Raw genomic sequence first — 26,709 nt, 5'->3', positions numbered from 1 at the left:
TTATTTTTTTTTTTCCTTTTTTTTGGTTTTTTGAGACAGGGTTTCTCTGTGTAGCCCTGGCTGTCCTGGAACTCACTCTGTAGACCAGGCTGGCCCCAAACTCAGAAATCCGCCTGCCTCTGCCTCCTGAGGGCTGGGATTAAAGGCGTGCGCCACCATGCCCAGCTAAATAGCTGTTTTAAAAGACAACAATGGTGACAACAATGACATAAACCAGGTGTGATATCAAATACCCAATATGTCAACATACAAACTGCTGAGGCAGGGACATCAGAAGACTAAGGCTAGCCTAGGCTGCAAAGTAAGTCTCAGGCCAAACGGCGATCAAGTGCTCCTATTAAAAACTCCAAAAAGAGACTGGGAAAATGTCTCAGCAGTTATGAGCACTTACTCCTTCAGAGAACCCAGACCCCATTTCCAGTACCTACAATGGCAATTCACAAACACCTGTAACTCAATTTCTAGGAGTCTGATGCCCACTAGGCATAGACATGGCACATATATGTATGCATAGGCACTTACACACACACACATAAAATAAAAAATAACTTAAAAAATAAAAACTCTAAAAGTGTCTTGGGATATAGTTCAGTGAGTGGTAGAGCACCTACATAGCATGCACAAAGCCATTGGGTCAATTCCAAGTACTACAGAAAATAAAATTTAAAAGTAAATGAATCACTGAGGAATGGTGGCACACACCTTTAATCCCAACACTTGAAAGGCAGAGGCAGATAGATCTCTGTGAGTTCAAAGCCAGCCTAGTCTACAGAACTAGTTCTAGGACAAAGAAACCCTGTCTTGAAAAACAAAACAAAACAAAACAAAACGTAAATATCACATCAAGCCAGGCAAAATAGTGAATGGCTATAATATCAGCTAAGGTAGGTGGGTGGGGCAGGAGGATCAACAGGTTACAGTTGGTCTTGGCTACTTATCAAGTCCAGGCTAGCCTGAACTACAGGAAACCTCTCAAGGAAGGAAAAAACCCACAAACCCAAGAACAGATCACCTATGTTATTGGTTTTCAAACTGTGGGTCATGACCCATTTGAGGGTCACAAATCAGATATCTTACATATCGGGCATTTACATTACATTTTACAACTCATAGCAGTAGCAAAATTACTGCTATAAAGTAATTTAATGGTTGGGAGTCACTACAACATGAGGAACTATATTAAAGGATTGCAATATTTAAAAGGTTGGGAACCACTGACCTACATGGTTTAAATGCCTTTCCCCAGTCAATGAGTAAACAACAAAATTAATGGAGGACAGTGGAAATAAAGGGGCCACGAGGAAAGCCCAGCTAGTTAGATGACCACAGGTAAAGCCCACAGCCATTACACCAATGGAAAATACAGAAGGTCCAACACAAGCATCAACAATTCATCCACACCTAACGATGCCAAACCAACTCCTACCCAAAATCTTCAGTCTCTTAACATGAGGATGGTACCCACCTTCACTGAGTTAGAAAGGGATAATCTGAGAAATTAGGGGCAAATACTTTCTGCGCATATGAGCTAGCTTAGTAATAGAAAAAGCTGCCTTAAAGGTTCCAGCGTCACCACTAGAGCAGATCCTGATACTGCTAACTAACGTCAACTTGTGAAGCCAAAGGTACAGTCTTACCAGAAAACATTATATAAATAATACACACATTTAGATCAACTATGGGAGAAGAGTCACCAAAAGTTTTCAAGAGAAAAAGACATGTGAAAGAAAAGTATCAGTCTAATTCCAAGAAGGACACAGGAAAAGACTGAACAAAGGTAACACCAGAGTGAGTGGTTGGCTGCCTCTGAGGTCTTAAAACTTTTGAAGAAAAAAAGAAAAAATAATTACATAACTGTTACAGATTTGGAAAGGAAAGTGTTCAAATGCATTAAATATAAAATAAAAAGAAGAATATCAAAATACTAATAGTCTATGTTGTGAGAGAGTGAATTATAGTTGCTTTTCAATTCTCTTAATATAAGCTTTTCTGGTGTTCCCAAATTACCATAAAAAATAAGCCAGGTGTGGTGATGTAACCCTTTATACATCTTTAATCCCAGTACTGGGAAGCAGGGACAGGCAGTTAGTGCTCTGTGAGTTCAACGCCAGCCTGGAACAGCTAGTTCCAGGGAAACCAGAACTATATAGAGTGACCCTGCCTCAAAAACCAAAAAGAAAAAGAAGGAAGGAGAGGGAGAGGGAGAGAAAGAGAAAGAAAAAGAAGCAAGCAAGCCTCTGTACAAAAATGTTAATATATAAGCAGCAACTTTAAAAACATTTCATTTGGACCTTCTTGCTTTGTGCTTACATTACCATATTCTGATTATTCTCCAGCCACAGTACTGCTTTCAGCATGAAATTCAACATTTACCAGAAATCAATGGGGAAGGGGATGAGAAACTCTGAAGTACTTCATGCCACATTCCAACTAGAGAGAAAAGTAACCTTGGAGAAGGATAAAGGTGTGGCTTAGAATCTTACCGTGAAACTGTTGTTGACATTTTTGGTGCTGGATTCTGCCACGCTGGCATCAGTCAGGTCTACCTCATCAAATATAATTGACTGGAGAGAGATGCAAACAGAGGATTTCAGGCAAGCCAGGGCAAGCACATCCAAGCACTGGTGGTGCTGCCCAGATTCTCCCCAACCACACCTACAAGCTCGGTTCAAGTTCCTTGAAACCTCAACATCTGATCAATACACCATGTGAAATTCATGCAACCACCTGTCTGCCTGCCTCTCCCAAAGAGCATGGATCACAGGTAGTCTGTGGCTTTCATGCCAGAGTTCATTAGCGGGTATGTACACCAATGCTGACCTTTCTTTCTTGTGCTTCCCTTTTAGATATGAGACAGCCGTCAGGATCCAGAGTAGAGGATCCCTCTGGTTTGGGTTTCTCCAGCAAACATATTTGGGAAAAAGTTCCAACTAAAACAAATACTGTAGGGGCAAGAGACAGACCCTACGAGAATAAACCCACACCACCATAAAGAAAGCCAAGGAATAGACCATGAAGAATTTAGTCCTGCAGAGTCCAGCCAGTCCTAGGGGCAGCCTCTACTCCTCTCCCCACTAACGCCCAAGCCACAGCCCCTACCTCCGGTTTATTTCACTGTTCCCTCTATTCTAAGATGACTCTATCTGGCTGGAATCCCTGAAAGAAAGACTGACAACTAAGAAAACCTTCCCCACCCCCATCAATAGGACTAAAATAGCCATGGCTGTGGTGAGAACCCTTCTAACCATGCTGCCTTGCTCCATTCCTCATTCAGCACACTAACTCTCTAGGGATGCTTATCATTCCAGACTTTTCTTATTGCCCAAGTATTAGAACTGCTACCAACACTGAGCCATGTTAGGCCTCCCAGCCTGCACACTGGGGTTTGAAGACTGACAGCAACATCCCAGCTGCTCCTCTGACACCTGCCTGAGGAGTCCAGCTTTGAGTCTTAACACAGCCGGGAACTCACCACCCAGGGCCAGCTGCTGGGAAGCCTAGAGATAAAGACCTGCATATTTTTGTTCACACACTAAGATGCCCGATGACCAGAGTAGCTCTTAGCCCATAAAAAAAGATTCACGAGCCTGTGGTTCCCATCTTTCTGAAAGGAAACTAACTGTAATATAGTTAGTTATGTGACCATTTTTCCATTTCCAGAGAAAGGGGAAATGAACAGAAATAATTTTTATGAGAAATAAAGCATGCTTAGTGATAAATAAAATCTGACACCTACTATTTATTATAAGCCAGATGAGATGGGGCTGTAGTTCAGTGGTAGACTGTGAATACCACATCCAAGACCCTGTGTTTAATTCCAATATGACCAAAATGAACAAACAAACTAACAAACAACAAACAACCCTACCTAGAAATAACTGGTATGCAAATATTTATCCTGTGCATGAGTACTGAGCTCCTAATGTGGCTCCTCTAATGGTTCCTCACCTTTGCAGTTTTAGCATAGTAGAGTGTTCGCCCTCGAAGCTTAAAGTACCTCCTCTTGGATCGCTGGAACGAGTTGTTCTGTTTGGTCAGCATGCCTTCTTTGAGGATGGTCTGAAAGCACAGAAGCACACTGTAAGCTGCATTTCTGAGGTGACCATCACCCTGAAACAGCTTGATGTGACTGATGAACAAGTTGTGCCTCTAAGGGGCCAAGCGGCCTACCAGAAGAACAGTTCTTACTCTCTCACAGACCTTGACCTCAACATTGGCCATATAAGCACTGTGCTGTCAAGGAAGAAGCAAGGGGCATACCATTTCTCTAACAGACCATGCCTTGGAGACTCGAGGTGTTTCCTAACCATGCCCAACAGATTAGCAAAGGGGAAACTGAGGTTTGAGGGACTCCAGGAAGTAGCAGCTGGGGACAACAAAGATCAGTGCATTCTCCAGCTTCAGCATTTGGTATTTTTCAGCTATTCTTGGCCCTGCCTTCGTGTTCTCTGGCCTCCTGCCATTTCTCAGGATCTTGTTGCCAAAACTGTTCACGTCCACTGCTCTGAGTTTCAGTGTGGCTCTAGGCCTGTGTTCTACTCAGCCCTGTGCATGGTTCTGAGGTCAACATAGCCATCTGACACTCATCTCTGTCCCCTCTATTCTCCGCTCCCCCACCCCCATGATACTGACAAGCCCATTATACTACAGGAAATATTCCCTTCTCCCTAGAGAACTCCCCTGCTCAGATAACAGCAAGCCAGAGCATAGTCCCGTGTACTGGCTCCCAGTGAACACTGATCCTAACTTACTGCTTGGAAATCAAACACTCACGGAATGGCAAGATGCCCTGAGCCACTCACACACAGTCAGAAATGCAGTTAAAACTAATAACAGGCCTGCTATAGCTCAGTATAGAATGGTTGTCTAGCACACTCAAGGCCCAGGGTTCCATCCCCAGCACAGCAAAGAAAAAGATAACAACAATAAACAATATCCAGAAGACTAAGAACTCAACTCCATATTCAGCACTTTCCTTATACTATAGTTATGCAGTTTTGACCTTTAAACAACTTTTAAAATAGTGTATGTATGAAGCACCTAGACATTTGAAAAAAAAAGTTTTTCGAGACAGGGAAGTTTTCTTAGTTTTTTTGGAACAGGGTTTCTCTGTGTAGCCCTGGATGTCTTGGAACTTACTCTGTACACTAGACTGCCCTGAAACTCATGAAATCCACCTGTCTCTGCCTCCCAAGTGCTAGGATTGAAGGCGTGCGCCACCACCACCACCTGGCATTTGAGGATACTTTAAACTTCCTAACATAAAACCAGAGTAATCAAGACACGGAAACCTTGGGTCACCCAAACATGCCAAAATAAAAAGACAGCACACTATATAACTAAGTTTCCACCATCCTGTATCTCAGGGAAGAAAGGTAGAGAGAGAAAAAAAATATTAAACCAAACCCCAGCTCCTTCACTCCCTAAACACAATGAACCAGGTTCGGGGTCCACAGACCATCAGAGCACGGGCCATTATATGATGCCTGAGATTTCCTCTCCTCCTCCTGAAGCAAGGCATTTTCCTTAGGCACCTTCTAGGCTGGGTGGGATGCACGTGCTCACATTTATTCACAGACTCACGAGAATGTACTCTGTGGAACCTACCTGGTACTATACCAGCTGCCCTCTTGAGAATCTACCTTCACCTCTTACTTCTGAAAGCATCACTTACCCTATTTCCAGGCAGTTAAAAAATATCAAGGGAAACATAGCATGATGTCACAAACCAAGGAAGAAGCACATTCAGTTACCACCACTACAGCAAAACAAGGACCTAAGGCCAGGACACAAGCCAATCGGCAGTATGGAAGAGCTATAACCAGCTTTGATTCCGAGTACCCTTTCCAGGTCCAAGCTTGCATGGATGGCATTCTTGCTAAATACATCCATACATAACCATCCATGCATGCCTGAAGCACACGGAGAGAACCTCTCCTGTGGACATTAAAGGACTCACTTAGAGATCCCTCCTCACCCAATTCAGCTTCCTTACCTTGGAAGGGGAAGAAATTGCTTCCATTTCTTTCCTAAGTACAAATTTTAAAATAAAAATAAGGCCACAAAACCAACAGGCCAACCCAGAAAAGTCACAAATTATCATTAGAGATACAAAAGTATTTTTGCATCTGCTGCTAGTTATTCATACAAAAGAGGAAAAAAAGCAAAATTAAACCACAATCTACGCCATCACCCATATACACAGACAAACACACACAGTCACAAAAATATGTTTCAGTAAGTAGACCAAAGCCTGCAAGCCTGGGCTGCCCAAAGAGACCTGCTGTTCTATTTATAGAACAGGCATGCTCAGAAGGAGACCCTGATGGGTTTGCAGCGGAAAAGGATGGAGAAAGATAAAAACCAGTTATTTCTTTGAAGCTTTCTCAGAAACAGCATTTGTCTTCTGATTCATGCTCTGAGTACTATAGATATGCTACAGGATATTTTTAAAAACTCAATCTAACACAATAACTTTTTAAAGTGGTCAAGAAAACTGCACCCTGAAACCACGTGTTGGATTTTGCAAAGGAAGCCTGCAAGAGGTACCAGAAGAAAATGCTGCTTGCCGGGCAGACCCTCCCCACCACAGACAGAGCCAGCGAGAGTAAGGGACAGGCACAGGGAGGGGATTCAGCAATGTATTCTCTTTCCTGCCTCTCTTCTTCAAACACAGACACAGAGCAAGCAATAGCTTGGACAACAGTTCAGGCCACAGAGCAAAGAGGTATACAGTAGGGTGTGAGGGCATAGGGTACAGGTGTGCGTGTGCAAGGTCTCTCTGCAGAAATATTTAAGGAGGTCAGAGCACATAAGCCTGAGTTACTCAAAGTTGTTTCTTAGTATACAGACAGAACCCACAGGAGTGGACATATCACTGCTTGGCTGTTGTCGCATAGGTCACATGGCCCACATCAGAGAGAGAAGACTCAGAAGCTCGCTTTAAAATTATGAGACGGGGGCTAGAGATGGCTCAGAAGTTAAGAGCAGGTACTGTTCTTGCAGAGGACCAATGTTTAATTCCCAGTACCCACATCAGGCAGCTCACAAATGACTGGGAGATCAGATGTCTCTGGCCTCCAGGGGTACCTCATTCACATGCAGGTGTGCGCGCACACACAATTAAAATTTTAAAATATACATATACATATATATATATATATACAAACATACATACATACATACATACATACGAATGAGTCAGGCAGCGGAAGAAAGTAAAAGAGGGTATCTGGAGAGAATGACCAGTCTGTAAAGTGGCTGCAGCATAATACAAGGACCCAAGTTCAAACCACACAGTCCACGTAAAAAGTCTGAAGTGGTAGTTCACATTTGTAATACAAACACTGGAGAAAGGTAGAGACTGGGTGATTCCCCCAGAGCTCCTGGCCGGCCAAATTAGCCTAATCTGTGAAGCTCAGGTCCTAGTGAGAGACCCTATATCAAGAAAAGAAGATGGGATGCCTGAGGCACGATATCCAAGGTTGTCTTCTGGCTTCCTTGTACACAACCATACACATGCCCCTACACAAACATGGATATCCATAACAACTTCCTCTGCCCTAATACCATAAACAAGCCCATGTGCTTCAAAGCTATGTGCACCCCTACCTGGTCTCATCATGGTCTACTGGGACATTAAGGAAATGAACAACTAGGGACACATACAACATTTTACACTGAGGGCCTGATGGCAAGAGTGTAGACTAAGGCACACCTGGACAGCCACCATCCTAGAGAGTGATTAGCCACACAGACCCAGGACGCACATAGGAAGGACAATGTCCATGTGACAAGAGCAACACTACATAGACTTTTTTTTCTAAAGACTTCCAAAATACCAACTTGGGAAAAGTGTCAACAGCTTTATTTTCTCACCAAAGAGAACCCGATTTCACCTCTGCCAATGCCCTGGTTTCTCTCCAACAGCACCAGTATTAAGAGTGACCACATCCTCAAGCCCCTACTCCACAGACACTTGTAGTAAGAGTAGGGAAGTGCCTCGTTCCTATCCTCAGCCGCAGAGCCCGCTGCGCAGGGGCCTGTCCTTCATCTGGTAGTCACAGAAAATATCCACCAGCACAATCAAGCAGATTGTCCCCTGGCATTGCTAACAAGATCTCAGTGGCACAGGAATGTTACAGGGGCCTTCCCCACTGCTCACCACCATTTCCTCCATCCTGGGCAAAGTCACAGAGCTGGTGTATGAAGATGGCTCCCCTGTCTCTAGAAAAAAGGAACACAAGCAGCTTCAAAACTCCCCTTCCTCCATGTTTCTGACTTAAACACAGATGCAATGCCTAGTGCTACAGCAGCCATGCTAATGCCCTAATATAAATGAGCAGTCCAGTGCACTTCTGTCTAATAAAGGTCACTGTCCACTCTACCTAGTACTGAATGCTGTCGACAGGGTCCAAGCCACATGGAATAGACTTCATCTCAAGCCACTCTCTTCACGGACCTATGCCATGTCACTCACTCTTAGCCTGTGTTTCCTGTGTCTAGACTCAAATAGCATCAAAGCTAAGAGAAATTTCAGAGCCAGTAAGATAGCTGGCTCAGCAGAAAAAGGCACTTGCTCTCAAGCCTGGCAACCTGAGCTCAGTCTCCAGGACTAACAAGGTGGAAGAAGAGAAGTGGCTCCCACAAGGTGTCCTCAGACCACTACGTATGTTCTGTGGCACATTCCCCAACCTCCATAACACACACACACACACACACACACACACACACACGTAAGTAAAAGTACCCTCATTTCTAAGTGGCTACCACATATTACTGGTTCTGTCCCTCTTCCAGAATAAGTCGCACACTTAGAGCTTAAATTCTGATCAATCTCAATCAATCCTCCCTCTCCTTCTTCTCCTCCCAGCCACCCCCTCTCCTTTCTGGTCTTGTTTTTTGGTATGAGTTCATAAAACTCAAACTGGTCTCAAATCACTATGCAACTGAAGCTGTGGACATGAACTTCATATCCTGCTGCTTCTGCCTCCTAAGCACTAGGATTCCAAGCATGTACCCATGCCTAGTTCAAGTTACTACTCTCCATTTCTCTCAAAGTGTGAGGGGACAGAGTTTAGTGAAAAAGCTATTGCTTACCAAGGGAGAGTCCCCAGGGTTCCATCTCCAATACTGTACACAAGAAAAACAGGACCAAAGTGTGCTCCAGAGCACCTGACTGGCCTCCCAGGCACCAGGTTAGAATGCAGTTCACTGCTTTCTCCCAGTCTACCTGAACTTCTGAGTATGTGGTGGCTCACATCTGAAATACCAGCACTTGGGAGGCAAAGGCAGGCAGGAGCTCTGTGAGTTCAAGGACAGCCTGGTCTACAGAGCAAGTTTTGGGACAGCCAGGGCTAAAACCCTGTCCCCACCCCTTAAAAAAAAGAAGGGAGGGAGGGAAGGAGGGAATCACTCTTCTTCGGGCTCTATCCATCTATCCTGCTGCCATATCCTCTCACCCAGTGCCTTTCAACTACAAGCACCAATAGAACTACCTGGCATGCAGGCTCTGAGAAACACTAGCCTCATCTGTCCCCAGCTGAGGGACTTTCCTGAGAAATCAAAATCAATTAGTTAAGGAACCTAAGGAGGCAATGTTTATAAAGCTCCCCCAGAGATCCCAATAACCTTTACAACTGAGAGCCTACACTCAGTCACAGGCCCACCAGGTTTCAAAGGGAGATCTAATGTGGGTATGCTTTTCCCCATACGTCTTTCCTCTCGAGCCCAGGGCCCTTCACAGCAACAACCCTCCACCTCCATTCTTTTAAAGAGACCTATGAATCTTCAGCTCCTCTTTCCACCAGCTGAAAAACTATTGCACTTGAGACTGGAGGTAAATGCCACTGTCTCTGAAGAAACCCTTTCCAGAATATCCACCCTCATGGAACAGACAATGACTAATCTGTTTGCAAGTATATAGACCTCCATCCTAGGGCTATCTCCCTCACCTACATAATGATACCTTTTCTCACAAATAAACAACAAACAAACAAAAAGTCCAATAGGAAAAAAGGCAAAAGTCAGAGGTCAAGAGCACTGTTAGTAGTCCTCCGCAGTTCCTCTAAAGCACAGCACACAGAACTTTTAACTGCTTTTCTCTGGGCAGCAGTGGCACACCCCCGGGAGACAAAGGCAGAGGCAGGTGGATCTCTTGTGAGATTGAGGTCAGCCTGATCTATAGAGTGAGTTCCAGGACAGTCAGGGTTACACAGAGAAACCCTGTCTCAAAACACCCACCCACCCCTAAAAAAAAAAAAAAAGAAAAAGAAAGAAAGAAAAGAAAAGAAAAGAAAAGAAAAGAAAAGAAAAGAAAAGAAAAGAGAAGAAAAAAACTGTTTTTCAGGGTCCCATGGAGTGTCACTGTCATGTTCAAACAGTAGAAGTTGAGGGCCTGCTCTCACTCATTTACAGGCACCAGCTGGAAATAAAGCACCAAGTGAAACAGCCTACCTTTCAGCTATTCTTCTGCATGGGAAGTTGCTTCTAATTTAGTTGCCACACTCAGGGTCCAGCCATTGCTCATATTCTCAGATAACATCCTTCCAGCCTTCTTTCAAGTGTGTGCAGAGCACAGGAAAGTAGGATTATGCAATATGAGAATTACTTTAAAATCTGCTTCCCAAAAAACAATACTTGACTAAGTCCCCTTCCTGTTTTATTTCTCCATAGACTACTTGAGTTCCTTCAGATTCTGAGGGACACTGACATAATGTATCTAGGAGATACTGACAGTGTTCATATGTCAAATAGTTTGACTGTCCAGCTAAAATAAAATAGATCCTATTTATATCAAGACCTTCAACTCCCTGCTTAGATAAATTTAGATTAATTTCCAACACAGAATTTAAAAGTTTAAACAAAGAGCATCTAATTCTGTTCTAGGAATCTAAGATCAAAATGCCTCAGCTAACTTAGCTTCTGTTAAACTGCCTGCTTATACAAACCTCCCCTTCCAGCTAGCCACTTAGCTTAGCTTCTGTTAAACTGCTTGCTTGAGTAAAACCTATAGCTGCTAAGATATCCAGATGTGATTTTTACCTTTAAAAAGCCCTTACTCCAAAAACTCAGCACTTACTCTAAAAATGCGGGTCCTGAATAGGTGAGTACAGACCCAGCCATCTGGAATGAAGACTTTCAACTGGCTATAAACCGTGTCTGAGTGGTTATATCTCCTGGGCTCCTCTATTTTGGAGGCCCCAGCAAGATCTCTACAACCTAGAGGGCAACTTGAAATGTTCCAGGCTCCAGAAAAATCCTGACTGATCACCACCAAGTACTCCAGAGGCACCAAGCCACCACCCAAAAAGGGGGGGGAGGGGGGGTCCAAAGTCATTTGGTCTGAACACTTTCAGAGGTAAATTTGGTCTGTAGGAGGTACCATCTGGTTAGAACACAAGAGAGGAAGTTGGAAGTGACCTTAGGTCCTTTGTCTGGGATCTGTGTAAGACATCATCAGACTCCCCTGGTCTGATTTTAAGTGGTTTCTGCTCAGCTAGAAGGGCATCCTGGGACTCAGAAGCCCAGGAAGCACACAGCTCTGAGGGGAGAATGCATCCCAGTGGAAGGGCATCCTGAAACACAGGAGCTCAGGAGCCTTACAGCTCTGAGGTGAGTCAGTGTCCCAATAGAAGCCATCCTAAAACATGGGAGCTCAGGAACCACATAGCTCTGAGAGAAAGCCTCCTCAGCAGAGGTGCTGCAGCTCCCAGGGGAGAGTCTCCCCAGCCTAGCCACGAAAGCTGTCAAAGTAATGACAGGCCCTTCCTTCCCTGGGCTTCCAAGTCCCAGGATACCCTTCCATCCTAACAAAAACACTTTTTACAGTTGGCCCCAGCCACCCCAGACAGAGGTATGTAGAAGACTTCCTCATAGCTTCAGCTACTGAGGAGGAATGTAGACAGAAGGCCTTTTAGAAACCCTCTGAGCCAAGAAGACTCAGCTGTGTGTCCCTCAGCTCACATACCTAAGCTACAACCTAGAGGAAGGTAAGTGGATAATTTCCCATAAATCTCTGATTCAAAAAAAAAGTATGAGATTTTCTGGGGGCAATTGGATACTGCCAGCTATGGATAATGGGATTTTTCTGAAATTGCCAAACCCCTCTATGACAGCATCAAGGTATACAGATTTTAGAACAGGCCAACACTGAGCAGAGAGTCTTTGAAGACTTGAAAAACCCCCTACTGTCTGTCCTGGCCTTGGCCCTTCCAAACATTTCTAAGTCTTGTATATGGATAAGGTGAGAAGCATTGTCTAAGAGGTCCTCACACAAATCTTAGATCCCTAGAAAAAGACCCGTGACGTACCTGTCCAAGAGTCTTGACCTGGTTGCAGGCAGATGACTGAGTATACTGGTAAAAGAAACTGACAAACTAACTTTAAGGCACTAACTGTTCCTGACAGCCCCACACTTTGTTGAGGACCTCTTGAGGACCTGAGAAATGGATATCTAATGCCCAGGTAACCCAATACCAAGCCCCACTTCTCAATCAATCCCACATTTAGTTCCACAAGGCATCAACCCTTAACCCTGCCAGTCACCTGCTAAATGATGACCCTGCAGATCCCCTAAATGACTATCTTGAAGCTAGTGACATGATCCAGTCTGTCAGACCTGATCTAACTGATGACCCGTTGGTGACACCAGACCAGGTATTGTTTACAGATGGGAGCAGTTTTGTCCAAGAAAGGATCAGATATAACTCTTTAAGCAGGGGAATCCTCAGCTCAGTGAGCTGAGCTTTTAGCTTTGACTCAAGCACTCCACTGGAGGAAAGACCAAGCTATCTGTTGGCAATTCCCTGCCTGGGCAGACTTCCTTTGTAAGCCCCACACTAGAAACCTATAGCTGACAGGCTCCACCCCTAGACTACTCTGACAGCCACACTGAACCCTTTGAGACTCAAGAGTAGCCAGCCAATGTTGCCTCAAGATCAGGTCACATAATCCCTCCAATCTCAGGCCACATTCCCTAGAAACCCTATATAAATCCTGCATTCTGCTCAGTTCTCTGCTGCTTCTTACTGGCAGCCACCCTCCTGAGTTTTCCCCTCCCAATAAATCTCTTGTGTGAGATCTGTTGTACGGTATGACTTTGTGGTATTCTTTGGCTCCTGATTCCAGGATACCTTTCCCTTCATAGCTGTAACACTTGAATTGGGAAAAACTTCTGCCAAAGCAGACATTGGAAGCCTCCCCCTCAGAGCTGTAACACTTATACTATCACCATATTGTATAGAATATATGCTTTCACAATGGCCTATGTCCACAGGGCTCTACATAAGAAAAGAGGACCTGCCGGGCAGTGGTGGCACACACCTTTAATTCCAGCATTTGGGAGGCAGAGGCAGGCAGATTTCTGAGTTCGAGGCTAGCCTGGTCTACAAAGTGAGTTCCAGGACAGCCAGAGCTACACAGAGAAACCCTGTCTCGAAAAATCAAAAAAAAAGAAAAGAAAAGAAAAGAAAAGAAAAGAAAAGAAAAGAAAAGAAAAGAAAAAGAAAAGAGGACCTGTAAACCTCAACAGAAAAAGAAATCCAAAAGAGAAAAGAAATCTTAGCTCTATTGGAAGCTATCTACTTACCCAAGAGGATGGCTGTTGTTCATTGCAAAAGACACTAAAATGGGGATTCCCCAGAAGCCAGAAGCAGAAAAATGGCTGCTATGGCCACCCAAGAAGTAGCTCTAGAACCAAGGGGGACTCTCCAACTCTTAGTAGCCCTGCTGGAGCACCTGGAATATACCCCAGGTGAAACTGTCTGAGCAAAACAAGAACTGACCACACAGGATAACATGGATGGTGCATGCTACTAGACAGCAAACCCATTCTTCTCTTGAGTCTGGGAAGGCAACTGGTTATGGATCTCCACCAAGCCACCTACCTAGCTGCTGTTCCAAATTTGGATTAAAACGCCACTTTTTAGATGTGCCACCTGTGGCTCAGATAAATCCGAAAGTAGGAAGGATCTGGACTCAATGAAATGGCCCTGTAAAAGTGGGCACTGGACTTTGCTGAAATCAGGCCTACTATTTTGTGCTATAAATATTTGCGAGTGTTTGTAGACAGCTTCTCAGGATGGATGAAGGACTACCCTATACATCAATAGTTTCTAAGAAACTTCTTTAGAAAAAATTCCAAAGTTTGGACTGCCCCTACCTTTTGGTCCAAAACAGCCCAGCCTTCATGACCAAATTGTCTCAAAATCTGAAAAAGATATTAAATATTAATTGGAAATTACACTGTGTATGAGCTCACATCAGGTAGAAAAAATGAATAGAACTCTTAAGGAGACTCTGATCAAATTGATCCTGAAAACTGGAGTAAAAAAAGGGGGGGGGGGGATCAACCTCCTCCCCTCCGCCCTGCTCAGGGCCTGATGTACTCCTTATCGGGAGTGGCTTATTCCTTTTGAAATTATGTTTGAAAGACCACAGCACTCCCAAATTCCAAGCTATTCCCCAGAGAGAAATGTCTAAATCATTCCCTTTTCAAGTCCTTGAAGGATTTGTAGGAAGCTCACCAGGCCAGTGATCAAACTGTGAAGGGAATCTTACTTGGTGGTTTGAATATGCTTGGCCCCAAAGAGTGGCACTATTAGGAGGAGTGGCCTTGTTGGAGGAAGTGTGTCACTCACTATGGGGATGGGCTTTGTGACCCTCCTCCTAGCTGCCTGAGGATAGTCTGCTCCTGGCTTCTTTTGGATGAAGACGTAGAATTCTCAGCTCCTCCAGCCTGCTTGGACACTACTATACTTCCTGCCATGATGATAATGGACAGAAACTCTGAACCTATAAGTCAGCCCCAATTAAATGTTTTCCTTTGTAAGAGTTGCCTTGGGGGCTGGAGAGATGGCTCTGCAGTTAAGAGCACCAACTGCTCTTCTGAAGGTCATGAGTTCAAATCCCAGCAACCACATGGTGGCTCACAACCATCCATTATGAGATCTGATGCCCTCTTTTGGTAGCTGTCTGAAGAGAACTACAGTGTATTTATATATAATAAATAAATAAACCTTAAAAAAAGAAAAGAAAGAAAGAAAAAAAAAAAACTGCCTCCAGGTTCCTTCCCTGCTTGAGTTCCTGTCCTCACTCCTTTGATGATGAAATGGGATCTGGAAGTGTAAGCCAAATAAAATCTTTAAAAAAAAAAAAAAAAAGAGTTGCCTTGGTCATGGTTTCCCTTCACAATGGAAACCCTAAGACACCTGCTATCTCCTATCTCCAAATTCCATCACCGATCCTAGCCAGGTGATGGGACTTGGATAAAGAGGATCCCTGACTACACAAACTGTCTGAAAAGGACCCTACCCAGTTATCTTCACCACTCCAATTGCTGTCAAAGAAGCTGGTATCATCCATTGGGAGATTTAAACAAAATAAAAAATAAAAGCCACTGAGGACAGAGTACTTGGTTCTTAGACCCCTTAAAGGTAAGACTGACAAGAGTTTACTATCCCCATTAGCCCTAAACCTGAACATGGGAACTCAGAAAAACAAGGGATGGAAACCCTATCTTTCAGGTAGACTTCTGCTCTCTTATGTCCCTTCCAGGGGTGGAACAATATGGATCTAGGGGAGGGACATGGATCAGTAAATCAGATTGTAGAGGAGACTGGCAAGAAAAAGGCCTTCGAGGATTACAATGTTATGCATGCCCTGCCAATGGTTAGTCGTTCTGCCAAGGACAAGATTCGAATCATGTCTTCAAATTATCTGGTTTGCTTGTACTGTTTGATTAAATGCACCTCCTCCAACTCACTACAAAGTCACACCCTGACCCTACATATACTGGTCTATGTTATCTCTCTGGCATATGCCTATAATGCAAAAGAAAGGAGAGTTCATATTGGCCTTGACTCAATGTTAACAATGGTCAAATGTGTTCTAACTCTGGTCCCAAGTCTAGTAGAGGCAGAAATAGCCAGCGTTAGTAACTGCCATAGGAACCTCAGTCTTGGTAGCTAGAAATCAAATCTTTAGGGAACTGAGATCCCAGATAGACTCAGACTGAAGCCATTTGGGGAATTCTATTTCCAGGCTGGAACATCAAGTTGACTCTCTTATTGGGGGGGAGGGGGGGTGTAGTCCTGCAGTCCTGACCCCTTTTTATAAAACAGGAAGGACTTTACATGGCCTTAGGTGAAACTTTCTATTTCCATGCCAATTAATCATGGCTAATTAGGGGAACCATGGTCAAAGAAAAACTCAAAGGAAGATAAAAAGGAGACATAGATCAGATAATTGGTATCAGTCTGTTTGCTTGGTCCCCATGACTGACCACCTTACTGTCAGCATTAGCTAGCCTATTAATTCTTATTCTGATCAGGATAATGATGAGATCCTGCATCTCAACTGGAAGGCCAACTACATCAGAGAATAAGCTCAGTTAAGCTATTGGTTCTTAGGAAAAGTTGATGATTTGATTCATGACTATAGAACTAGCAGGGAATGTGACAGAGCAAAACAATACAGAGGTTCCTCCATCTTGCATTCTGAGCCCTGAAGAAAATTATCCAACTCTACTCTAGGAACCTAAGGTCAAAATGCCCCAGCTAACAGTTTATTTTAGCTTCTGTTAAATTGCCTGTCTGTGCAAATCTTCCCCTGCAGCTGCTAAGTGAGTGAGATACCAGGATGTGGTTTCGCCCTTAAAAACCCCTTAATCTAAACACTCAATGCTACTCTTGGGTCCCAAATATCTGAGTGTAATTTTAGAAAGCTGGAATAAAGACTTTCAATTGGCTACAAACTGCATCTGATGGTATCTCTAGTTGGTTCCCTGTTACACTGGATTCAGTGTGTTTTAATATACCAGGTCTGGTTGTGTTTTAGAATGTTCCAGAGAAGAGAATCTTTCTCCATCTCCCACACAGGGACTATAACACTCTACAGTCATACACTCACTACCAGGCTCCACTCATCACTCAGACCTTCACTGAAGGACTGCACCTTTTTCTCTAGGATAAAATAACACATGTCCCTAGGAGAAAAATGCAGGAAAACAGTTTACTAACAATACTTCAAATTCACACACATACACACACCAGGAGCCCCATATCATTTCCCCTCCAAATACTGTTTTTTAGCTAAAATCCACTCTGTATTGACTTTGCCTTGCTGTTCCCCAACAGCACAAAGCACTATCCCATTCCAGCCTTCCTCAGTCACCTGCACAGCAGGCTGCACTAGGCTACACCTGCTCTGGCTACTCATTCAGTTGTTCTGTTGCTTTCCAGCTGTGTGACTGGGGCCAGGTGTCCCAGTATCCTCTCAACCTTGACAGGGTTGTGAAGGTGAAATCAGTACACAACACGCAGAGACAGAGACAGTGACAGGGAGGGAGAGAGGGAGAGAGGGAGAGAAGGAGAACACAGGCCAGCACTTAGTACTAGTCAGCTATATCTTTGACTCACTGATAATCAACTGAGAAGGTCTAATGAATTGTTTTTTATAAATGTTTATTTTCTTTTTAATTGTATGTATGTTTGTGTCTGTGTATGGGTTTATACACATGCCTGTAGATGACAGAAGTGTCAGGTCTCCTGGAGCTACAGTAACAGGCAGTTGTGAGGTACCTGATATGTGTCCTGAGGACAATATATAACCCTCAACCATTTCTACAGCCCTCGACATCTTTTTGTTGTTGTTAGTTTTTTGTTTGTCTGAGACAGGGTCCCACTACATAGACTAAGCTAGTCCTGAACTCAGGGAGATCTGCCTGCCTCTGTCTCCCAAGGGGTAGAGCTAAAGATGTGTGCTGCCACACCCAGCTTACTATGAAGCTATTTGCAACTTTGGTTGATTTGGTCTGGTTTGACACTAGAGATAGAGCACATAGTTTCACATATGCTGAGCAAACACACACTTCATAACCTTGACAACCTTGGGTTCTATTTGTTCACTCACAGCATGAAAGCATCCAGGCATACACAGAAAAGAGACCAATAGCACTCCCAAAGGCCCTTTACTCAACAGATTTCTATAAAGATCTCAAGAGCAAACAGACTAAAAGTGGAAATGAGGGAGGGGGCACATCCCTAGGTCTAACGACATCTATGTTATTTCAAACCTTAAACAGGCAAAAGCTGAGTCAAGCATCTATTCTCAGAGTTCAAAGGGGAAGGGCAGAGATTTCCTTCTAAATATTTTGATTGTTGTGGGAGTCAAACCATTAATCCCAGCACTTGGGAGAACAAAACAGGAGGATTACCAGTTCAAGGCCAGCCTGAGCTACATAATGAGTTCTAGAACAATCTGATCTATAGATCAAGACTATCACAACACCACTACCACCACTAAAAAACACCCTCTATTTGTCAGCCTGATTCGATGTCACTCAAGAGGTGGACCCAGGGAAATGATCAAGAGAGCCCAGCTGAGCCACACAGTGAGACCCTATACCAAAACAATACATGCAAACAATAACCTCCAAGTGTCAAGACAACAAATTCTTCCTAGAAAACACTTTCACTGGGACACTGAACTTGAGACTGCAGCTGGAGAGCTGTGACAGCTGAATACCCCATGGACTTTACTTCACACCAGATTAAAAAACTTAACTCCAAACAGTCAGACTACATATGTAAGAGCTACAACAATAAAGCTTCAGAAGTCCATAGGACTCAATGGCTTCTTAAAACATAACACCAAAAGAACAAGCAACAAAAGAAAAACATGAGACTTCTCTAAAATCAAAATCTTATGTGGGGCTGGAGAGATAGCTCAGTGGTTAGGAGCACTGGCTGTGCTTCCAGAGGACCCAGGTCCAATTCCCAGCATCCACATGACTATGAAATTATTATAGAAAACAGAAAGCTGTTTTAGAAAATGCATGCTGTTGAGTTTTAGAGTGACTCAGGAGTAGACAGCTTGCCAAACAAGAGAGAGACCCTGGGTTACATTTGAGGATGGTAGGGAAGGGTGTGGGGGAGAGGAAACAGGGAGGAGGGAAGAGGAGAGAAAAAGGCAAGAAGAGAGAGAGTGAAAATGTGTACACGTGCTTCTCTTCATTAGTAAGATTCAGGAAGACACTGCCTTTATAAAAGAAATAAAGTTAATCATTTTTCAAAGGACAGGGAACATCAAATGAGAACAGGATAAAATTTAAAAGACAGCAAGCTAAGATAACGGCCAAGATGAGGAAAAAGAAGCAAAATTCATCACATGGCAGAATTAAAACCCAAGTTGAAGGGCTAATGAGGAAAATGTACAATAAACAAAGGTATCAGTTGCAGTATAAAACAAAATTGAGGCTCCCTAAAGACTGCAGGTTAAATCAAGAGAGGAGGCATAACCATGCAAGGTCCAGAGATACAGTGGTATGAAGTCAAGACCATCCAATATGCCAACAGGAAGAACTGTAGAAATACAAGGAGATACAGCAGGAGATCAACGAGGGACTCAGGAGAATGCTGCCAGACTCTTCCCAGTGTAAATTCAATCCAGTGCAGAAAGGGTAAGAAAGGCCCACAAGCCTTAAGTGCCAGGACCATTAGGAACTCCTGTCCTGAGCACAGGAGGGAAGATGTAGTGTCATACACCAGCACACCACCTCCACTACAAGGAATGCACCTTGTCACAAATTCGAACTCTAGGGGATCTCTCCTCAAGATGGCAAGCCTGCTAAGATCACAGTTGGGATAAAGGGCCTGACTCAGAAATAAAAAAGATAATAATGAGAGCATCAAAATCAACAACTGCCACAATGGTCTATGTAGCAAGTTCTGGAGGGCCAGGGCTACATAATAGAAAACACTATTTAAAAGAAAGAAAAAAAATCACCTGTCAGGTCAGAAACACAGCTCAGTGAGTAAACTGAACTTATGGTGGAGGGAGAACACCAGCTACCAACAATCATCTTCTAACTCACACATGAGCCTGTGCACACATACACATACACATAATAAGTAAAATTTCTAAATAAAAAGCAGCTAGGTATGGTGATGCATACCTTTGATTCAGTGCTCAGGGGACAGTGACAGGCAGATCTCTGTGAGATCAAAGTCACCTGGTCTATGTAGTGAGTTCCAGGCTAGCCAGAGCTTTACAATGAGACCCCATCTCAAAATCAAAAATTAATAAAATTTTAAAGCAAAAACCATGACTGGCCAGATGTCACATGCCTATACTCCTAACATTTAGGACACTAAAGCAGAAGGACCTCAAGTTTGAGGCCAGCCTGGACTGCATACATGGTGAGAATCTGCAGAAAGAGGGGCTAGGGGAGGCAACAGCAACACAAATGTGGAGCAAGTGACAGAACAGAGAACTCTCCATTTTACACACTCAGACACACTTAAAGGCTAAAACCTGGTATGTGACGGCTGGAAAGTAACATTTGTACAATGCCTAGGAAGCACCACTTAGAGAACTTGCTAATTTGCAAAGGTCCACACCTCCATGAAAACATCTAGTGATGACATCTCAGAGAGACTAGATGGCAGATACAGCTTCAGTTGGGCTACAAGACAGTTCAGAGTTTCCCATGATCAAAGGTTCCCCAAATGCCAGCCTGAGTATTAAGGAGTCTTGGAGACCTCTCATTTCCAGGTTACAGGAAACAAAGGATAAAAGAACAGTGTGAAAACACTCATAAGGAAGCAATCAGACAGAGTCCTTACAAGACAGCTGCTCTTACCTCGTCAGCATTTACTGTCATGGGGGATTGGGGGTATAAAACACACTTGGGTTCAATCAGGGGAGTGTAAAAATTATCTGGATGTCTGAGGGTAGTGTGTTAGCATGTTTCAGTGCAAAGACCTGATGTGTTAGAGGAAAGCTATGGTGTTTCACAGTGTCTGCTGAGGTGTTTAGGAATGGCCCACAAACCAAGTCACTCACCTTCTCCAGCCTTCACTGAGCGCCTCTCCTTCTCTCCCCCTCTCCCCACTTGTCTTCCCTGCCCCTCCTCCTGGCTCTGACAGCCTAATCCACTGTCACACTTGTCTCTAGGCTGGGATAAACCACCCCTATAGCTGCCACATGGTGATTTGGGGCTGGGTGGAGAGGAGGGTAAGGCTTAATCCAGGATAGCACACAGGGTTGGAGGTGATGAGAGCAAAATCCCCAAGGTGGTCCTGATTCACTCTGAGGCATCTGCCTCAGAAAAGGTCCCCCATGCCTCATCAGAGTCATCAACCTCCTCTTCCCCAGCACCCATACCAAGCCAACAGAGTCCCCTCTTACCTCTCTCTCAACCCAGCTAACTCCATCCACCCTGTCACAGGCTGCCATCATCCCTACCCTGGGGATTGGCAGCATCCTTTCAAGCAACCATGACACAGCTGGAGCCATTTTGTTAATCTGGATCCTATTATCAGACTTCTTACCTCTTAAGTGGGTTCCAACACAGCTCTCCAGCCTTATCCCTGTACCTACTTTCAGCTGAAAGTCCCCTCCTGTTATAGCACTGCTGCACATTCTTTATCAGCCTCCTCCCCTCTCTCTTCCCTTCCTGTTCCAGCCTCCTCCTCCTCCTTTACACAAGCTGTTCCATTTTCTTTGGATTTGATGTATTGCTCCTCAAATTTCAATGAATTCCAACATGTCTTCTTTTCTAGTGCCCACTGTGATTCATGGGACTTTTCCTCTAGACGTGACTCCAGCTATATGCTATCAATGTTGTGCTTGCTTGCTTGGCTGGTTGGCTGGTTGAGTTGGTTTGGGGTTTTTGTTAGTTTGGTTGTTTGGCTGGTTGTTAGATGATCAGGACTCTCTCTATCTTTAGAGTAAAGGTTTCGATCTGTAGCCCCATTTGTCCTCAAACTCACACTCCTGCCTCAGCCTCCTGAGTATTGGAATTACAACTATATATACACATACACATACATATATTACTATCATTCAACTCAAAAAGTATTTCTAGCTTTCTTTGATCCACAAAGTACTTAGGACTCTTACATCTCCAGATACACTCTCAGGATTTTTTTTTATTAATGCCTGTCTTATTTAATTCCACTGCTATCAAAAAAAAATACTCTGTTGCATTCTTGTGAACATTGCTGAAACTTCCCTTGTAGCCAGCACATGAGGAATTTTGACAAGTGCATCTATACATTTGAGAACTAAGTTCTGTGTTTGTTAGGTATAATAGTCTATCCATGTGCCATGTTGTTTAATTCTGCTACATTCGTACATTCTTTTCCAGGTCTGCTTTGCCCTAACACCACCTGAAACATATACATTAAATGACTCCACTATGAAGCTGTGTGCAGTGATACACACCTGAAATTACAGCACTCAGGAGGCTGAGGCAGTTGGACTGCTGTGAATATGAGGCCAACAAGAGCTACATAGCAAGACACTGTCTCAAAAAAGTAAATCCTATTATTTAGGGAGGAAGAAGGGGTGTTGTTATTGATGTTGATTTTAAACAAGGTCTCAAGTATCCCAGGCTAGTCTCAAACTCATTATGCAGCAGTGGGTGACAGTGAACTTCTGACCCTCCCGCCTCTACCTCTCAAGGGAGTGCTATGGGTGGTGTGCCACCATATTGTAGATATTTGAGATTCCTGTTATATTTGTGTTAATTTTTCTTTTATATCACTTTAAGATGTATTATTAGGTATTTAAAAGTTTCTTACAAGTTTTTAATTATTGAAACCTTTTATAAACTCATTTATCAGTATAATACCTTTATATAAGATAACTCTGGCCTTGGCCTACTTTATTGGATATTAACGCTAACACAGTTTTTTTTGGTTAGTCTTTGCATTACTTTCTCCATTCCTTTATTTTCAATCACTTTACATCTGTGTTTTAAATGTGTCATTTTAAATAAATAGCTTAGATTAATTTAGTTTACATACTCTCTCTTAGCTGAAACTTAAATCCACTTAGAGTTCTGTGGAGCTGGACTCAGACTCAGAGTGCTGGGGGGAGGGGGGAGGGAGGGAGGGAAGGAGGGAGGGAGAGAGAGAGAGAGAGAGAGAGAGAGAGAGAGAGAGAGAGAGAACGAGCACGAGCACTCTGCTTCTGTGCTGAGTCCCTCCTGCTCACTCACATCCAGCACAGCTGATGGACACACTGGGAGAGAGAGAGAGAGAGAGAACGAGCACGAGCACTCTGCTTCTGTGCTGAGTCCCTCCTGCTCACTCACATCCAGCACAGCTGATGGACACACTGGGACTTTACACTCCTGGCTTACTGCTTGCTTGCTTTTTGCCCCACCTGTTCAGTATCCCTTTTTTCTCTCTTTTCCTGCCTTCTTTCCTAGAATTTATTATATCACTTTCCAGTCCTTGACTTACATACAGCATCACACAGTCCATGGCTATTTCAGAACTACTACACAGATTAGGACTCTTATCCTTAGCTAGTTTAACATTCTATAACTTTTTTAAAAAAAGAATAGTATTACAGTTTACCTTTCTGACTTTCATGACATTATTGTGTTTAATTCTATGTTTCTTAAACCCAAAGTCAGAGTTAATACTCACAGGCAAGAACCACCTGGTCTTTTCACACACACCCTGCACATTGCTCTTTATCCCAACAATTCTAACCTTTCACTTGAGATCATTTCCCTTTAGATAAAGCAAACGAACAAACAATCTTTCAATGTTTCCTTCTTCAACACACTGTTTACTTGGGTGCATAGTACCTGGGGCTAGCTCATTGCTAGGGGATGGTTTCGCTTCATAAAGAATCCTTGGATTCAGCTTCTTCCAGTACTTAAATTTCAACCAACTTCTGGGTCCTATGCTTTTTGTTAAGAATACCGCTATTAACCTCACTCTCCAGAGAGGTTTCTCTCTAACAATGACTTCTGATCACTACACCTTTCACCACTGCATAGGCAGTGCCTGTGTGTGCCTTTCATGTGGACAGTGCCTTCTATTGGCTACAGTAATTAACAGTTACGCTTTCAAGTCCTGTTTTTGCTCAAGTCTGTCTCCTCTCATGACAATCAAACATAAGTCAGACCTTCTTCAGATGTTTCCTTTTTTAAAATTATATTTATATATTTATTTTAAATTATATTTACATATTTATTTGGAGGGGGGAAAGCTTGTGCTGTGATATGCATGCGGAGGTTAGAAAGCAACTTTCTAGAATTGGTTCTTTCCTTTCACAACGTAGGACTTATTGAATTCAGGTCATTGGGCTTGGAGATAGCTCTTAGCTATCTCACCGGCCCCAGATAATTCCATTCTTCATGTCCTTGGGCTTCCTTGTGGCTATTTCCTTTGTACTACAGTTTTATGTGTGTCTATTCTTCCACTGATTGCTTAGTTTTGTTTAATACAATCTTCAGTCTTAGAATCTGCATTTGGTTCTTATGTATAATTTCAGGTTGTCTGCCAAAATCCTCATGATCTTTTAACTGCTTGAACATACAGGCAATGTCCATTTGCATTGATAGCTGGTTGCCTGTTGTTTTGAATTTAAGATTTAGTTTGTTTCTTTTTAAGTGTGTGCACTCACATCTGTATAGGTTGCGCATGAATGCAGGTGTCTTAGTCAGGGTTTCTATTCCTGCACAAACATCATGACCAAGAAGCAAGTTGGGGAGGAAAGGGTTTATTCGGCTTACATTTCCATACTGCTGTTGATCACCAAAGGATGCAGGACTGGAACTCAAGCAGGTCAGAAAGCAGGAGCTGATGCAGAAGCCATGGAGGGATGTTCTTTACTGGCTTGCTTCCACTGGATTGCTCAGCCTGCTCTCTTATAGAACCAAGACTACCAGCCCAGAGATGGCACCACCCACAAGGGGCCCTCCCCCCTTGATCACTAATTGAGAAAATGCCTTACAGCTGGATCTCATGGAGGCATTTCCCCAACTAAAGCTCCTTTCTCTGTGATAACTCCAGCCTGTGTCAAGTTGACACAAAATTAGCCAGTACAGCAGGTGCCCACAATCCCTGGAGCTGGACTTATAGACAGTTGGTGCTGCCTAACATTGGTGCTAGGAACTGAGTCTTCTCCAAGAACAGAATGTGTTCTTAACTGCTGAGCTATCTCTCGATCCTGTGACTGTTGGTTTTATCTCAGGAGCCTTGCCTCCCTGTGTGTAACCTTTTTACTGTGTGTTAAAAAGTGACTTGTGCACATCCTGGAGGTGCTTTTCTGAGGAACCTCAGACCCTGGCACTCTAGCATGGCTTTGACTTCATGGGACTATGATGGTTTCAAACAGGTCTTCCATGATATTATTTTTGCATCACAATATTCCTTACAAGTGGCTTTTGAGGGTCCTAACCTAAATAGGAGAATCCACCCAGGATTCCTACCTTTTGGCTGAGCCTGACGCTTCAGCCCTCCAGAGGCACTCCACAACAAAAGTCAGTCCCCCAGCCCCTTCAGTGTCAGCCCTACTATACCCTGTGCTAACATCCTGGACCTCTGGAACAAAGCCCTATAGCCTACAAGGCTAAAAAGATGGGATGTGTATTGTCACAGTGCAGAAAGCCAGGTCAGTAGAGCCACCTCTCTTCTGCTGGCCCCACCAGCAATTCCAAGCATGACCCCTCTAGCTCCCTAGGCACTGTGGGGTTGATGGCTGTGACAGTATCCAGCTGCTTCTGTGTGTTTGTTTGTTTGTTTGTTTGTTTAAGGGGTTGCTTGTGTCTGGAAGTCAGAGGACGATCCTGTAGAAGTAGTTTTTTGCTTCAACCTTTAGGTGGGTTCTAGAGATCAAACAGGTTGTCAGGCTTACACAGCAAGTGCTTTATTTGCTGAACCATCTTGCTGGCCCCAGTACCCAGCTGTTTATACATTACCTTTTCCTCTGAGTCTTTGGGTCCAAAGTTCCTCTTATAAAGATATCAGACATCAGAGTTCACCCTGAATTCAAGATCCTTAGCTAACTGCAAAGATTCTATAAGGTCATGTCTGAGGTTTGGGTCAGGTCAGATTTGGGGAAAGACACCATGCCCACTACAGACCCCAGTCCTAATTCCAAAGGCAAATGCAATTCCAATGTCACATTCACATTCATCAAGGGCCATGGTCCTTCCAGAGCCTAGCCAGTATCTCACATCAGACCCTGCCATTTAGCACTGCACTCACCAATGTGGCTCATCAGTCTCTCCGCTTCCCTCTGATCTCTCCTCACACTTTGCCAAGGTCACTTCCTCAAGCAGTCCTTGGCAGCTCTCCCTGTATTTAGGTGATTCTCACCCTGATGTCTTCTCAAAGCACCCTGGCCTCATTAACATCACCTCTTCTTGTTAACCTCATGGCTGTCCTACCGTCTTGTGTCTGGACTCCTGCCTAACCTCCCTGAAAGCTACTGCTGTTCAAGAAAACACCAAGTGCCTGGCATAACACTTAACATGTCAAGACCTGGAGTCCTTGCTAAGATCAACCAAAACAGCTTGGGATGGCAGCTATCATTTTCTGGGTTTGAACCTTGATGAATGAGGATTCCATTCATTGATGGGAGGCAGTTTCTCCATCTAGGTAGGGTTAACTGGTCTAGTAGGGACAGGACCCCTATATATGTGATGTTATACATAGTAAAGTCTGTGGAACACTTGAACATTTATAGGGGCTGCAAGTGTAGCTCAATGGTACAGCACTTGCCTAGCCCACATGAGGATCTGGCTTCATCTCTTATTTAGCACAGGGAAAAAAAAAAATTTTTTTTTTTTTTTTTTTTTTTTTTTTTTTTGTTTTTCGAGACAGGGTTTCTCTGTGTAGCCCTGGCTGTCCTGGAACTCACTCTGTAGACCAGGCTGGCCTCGAACTCAGAAATCCGCCT

At 43.7% G+C, this 26,709-nt stretch overlaps 1 protein-coding gene across 2 annotated transcripts in view; it reads right to left on the bottom strand.

The window, feature by feature from the left end:
- Dgkd (diacylglycerol kinase delta) overlaps nt 1-26,709 on the bottom strand; it is a 92,337-nt gene that overhangs the window by 60,376 nt on the left and 5,252 nt on the right. The window contains exons 1-3 of one of the 2 annotated variants that reach the window (XM_029539060.1): nt 3,949-4,035; nt 3,737-3,805; nt 2,484-2,564 (exon numbers count right to left, since the gene is read on the bottom strand). Coding sequence is in view for 1 of the 2 variants with exons in the window: in XM_021198877.1 (XP_021054536.1) it covers nt 2,484-2,564; nt 3,949-4,059 (192 nt within the window). In the remaining variant the exon portion in view is untranslated. Of the gene's footprint in view, nt 1-2,483; nt 2,565-3,736; nt 3,806-3,948; nt 4,060-26,709 lie in introns of those variants that run through there. The other variant, XM_021198877.1, reaches the window with a different exon arrangement.

Source organism: Mus pahari, chromosome 5, assembly GCF_900095145.1.
Source record: "Mus pahari chromosome 5, PAHARI_EIJ_v1.1, whole genome shotgun sequence".
NCBI classification, from domain to species: Eukaryota; Metazoa; Chordata; class Mammalia; order Rodentia; family Muridae; genus Mus; species Mus pahari.
This window is presented reverse-complemented; position numbering and strand designations above follow the sequence as displayed.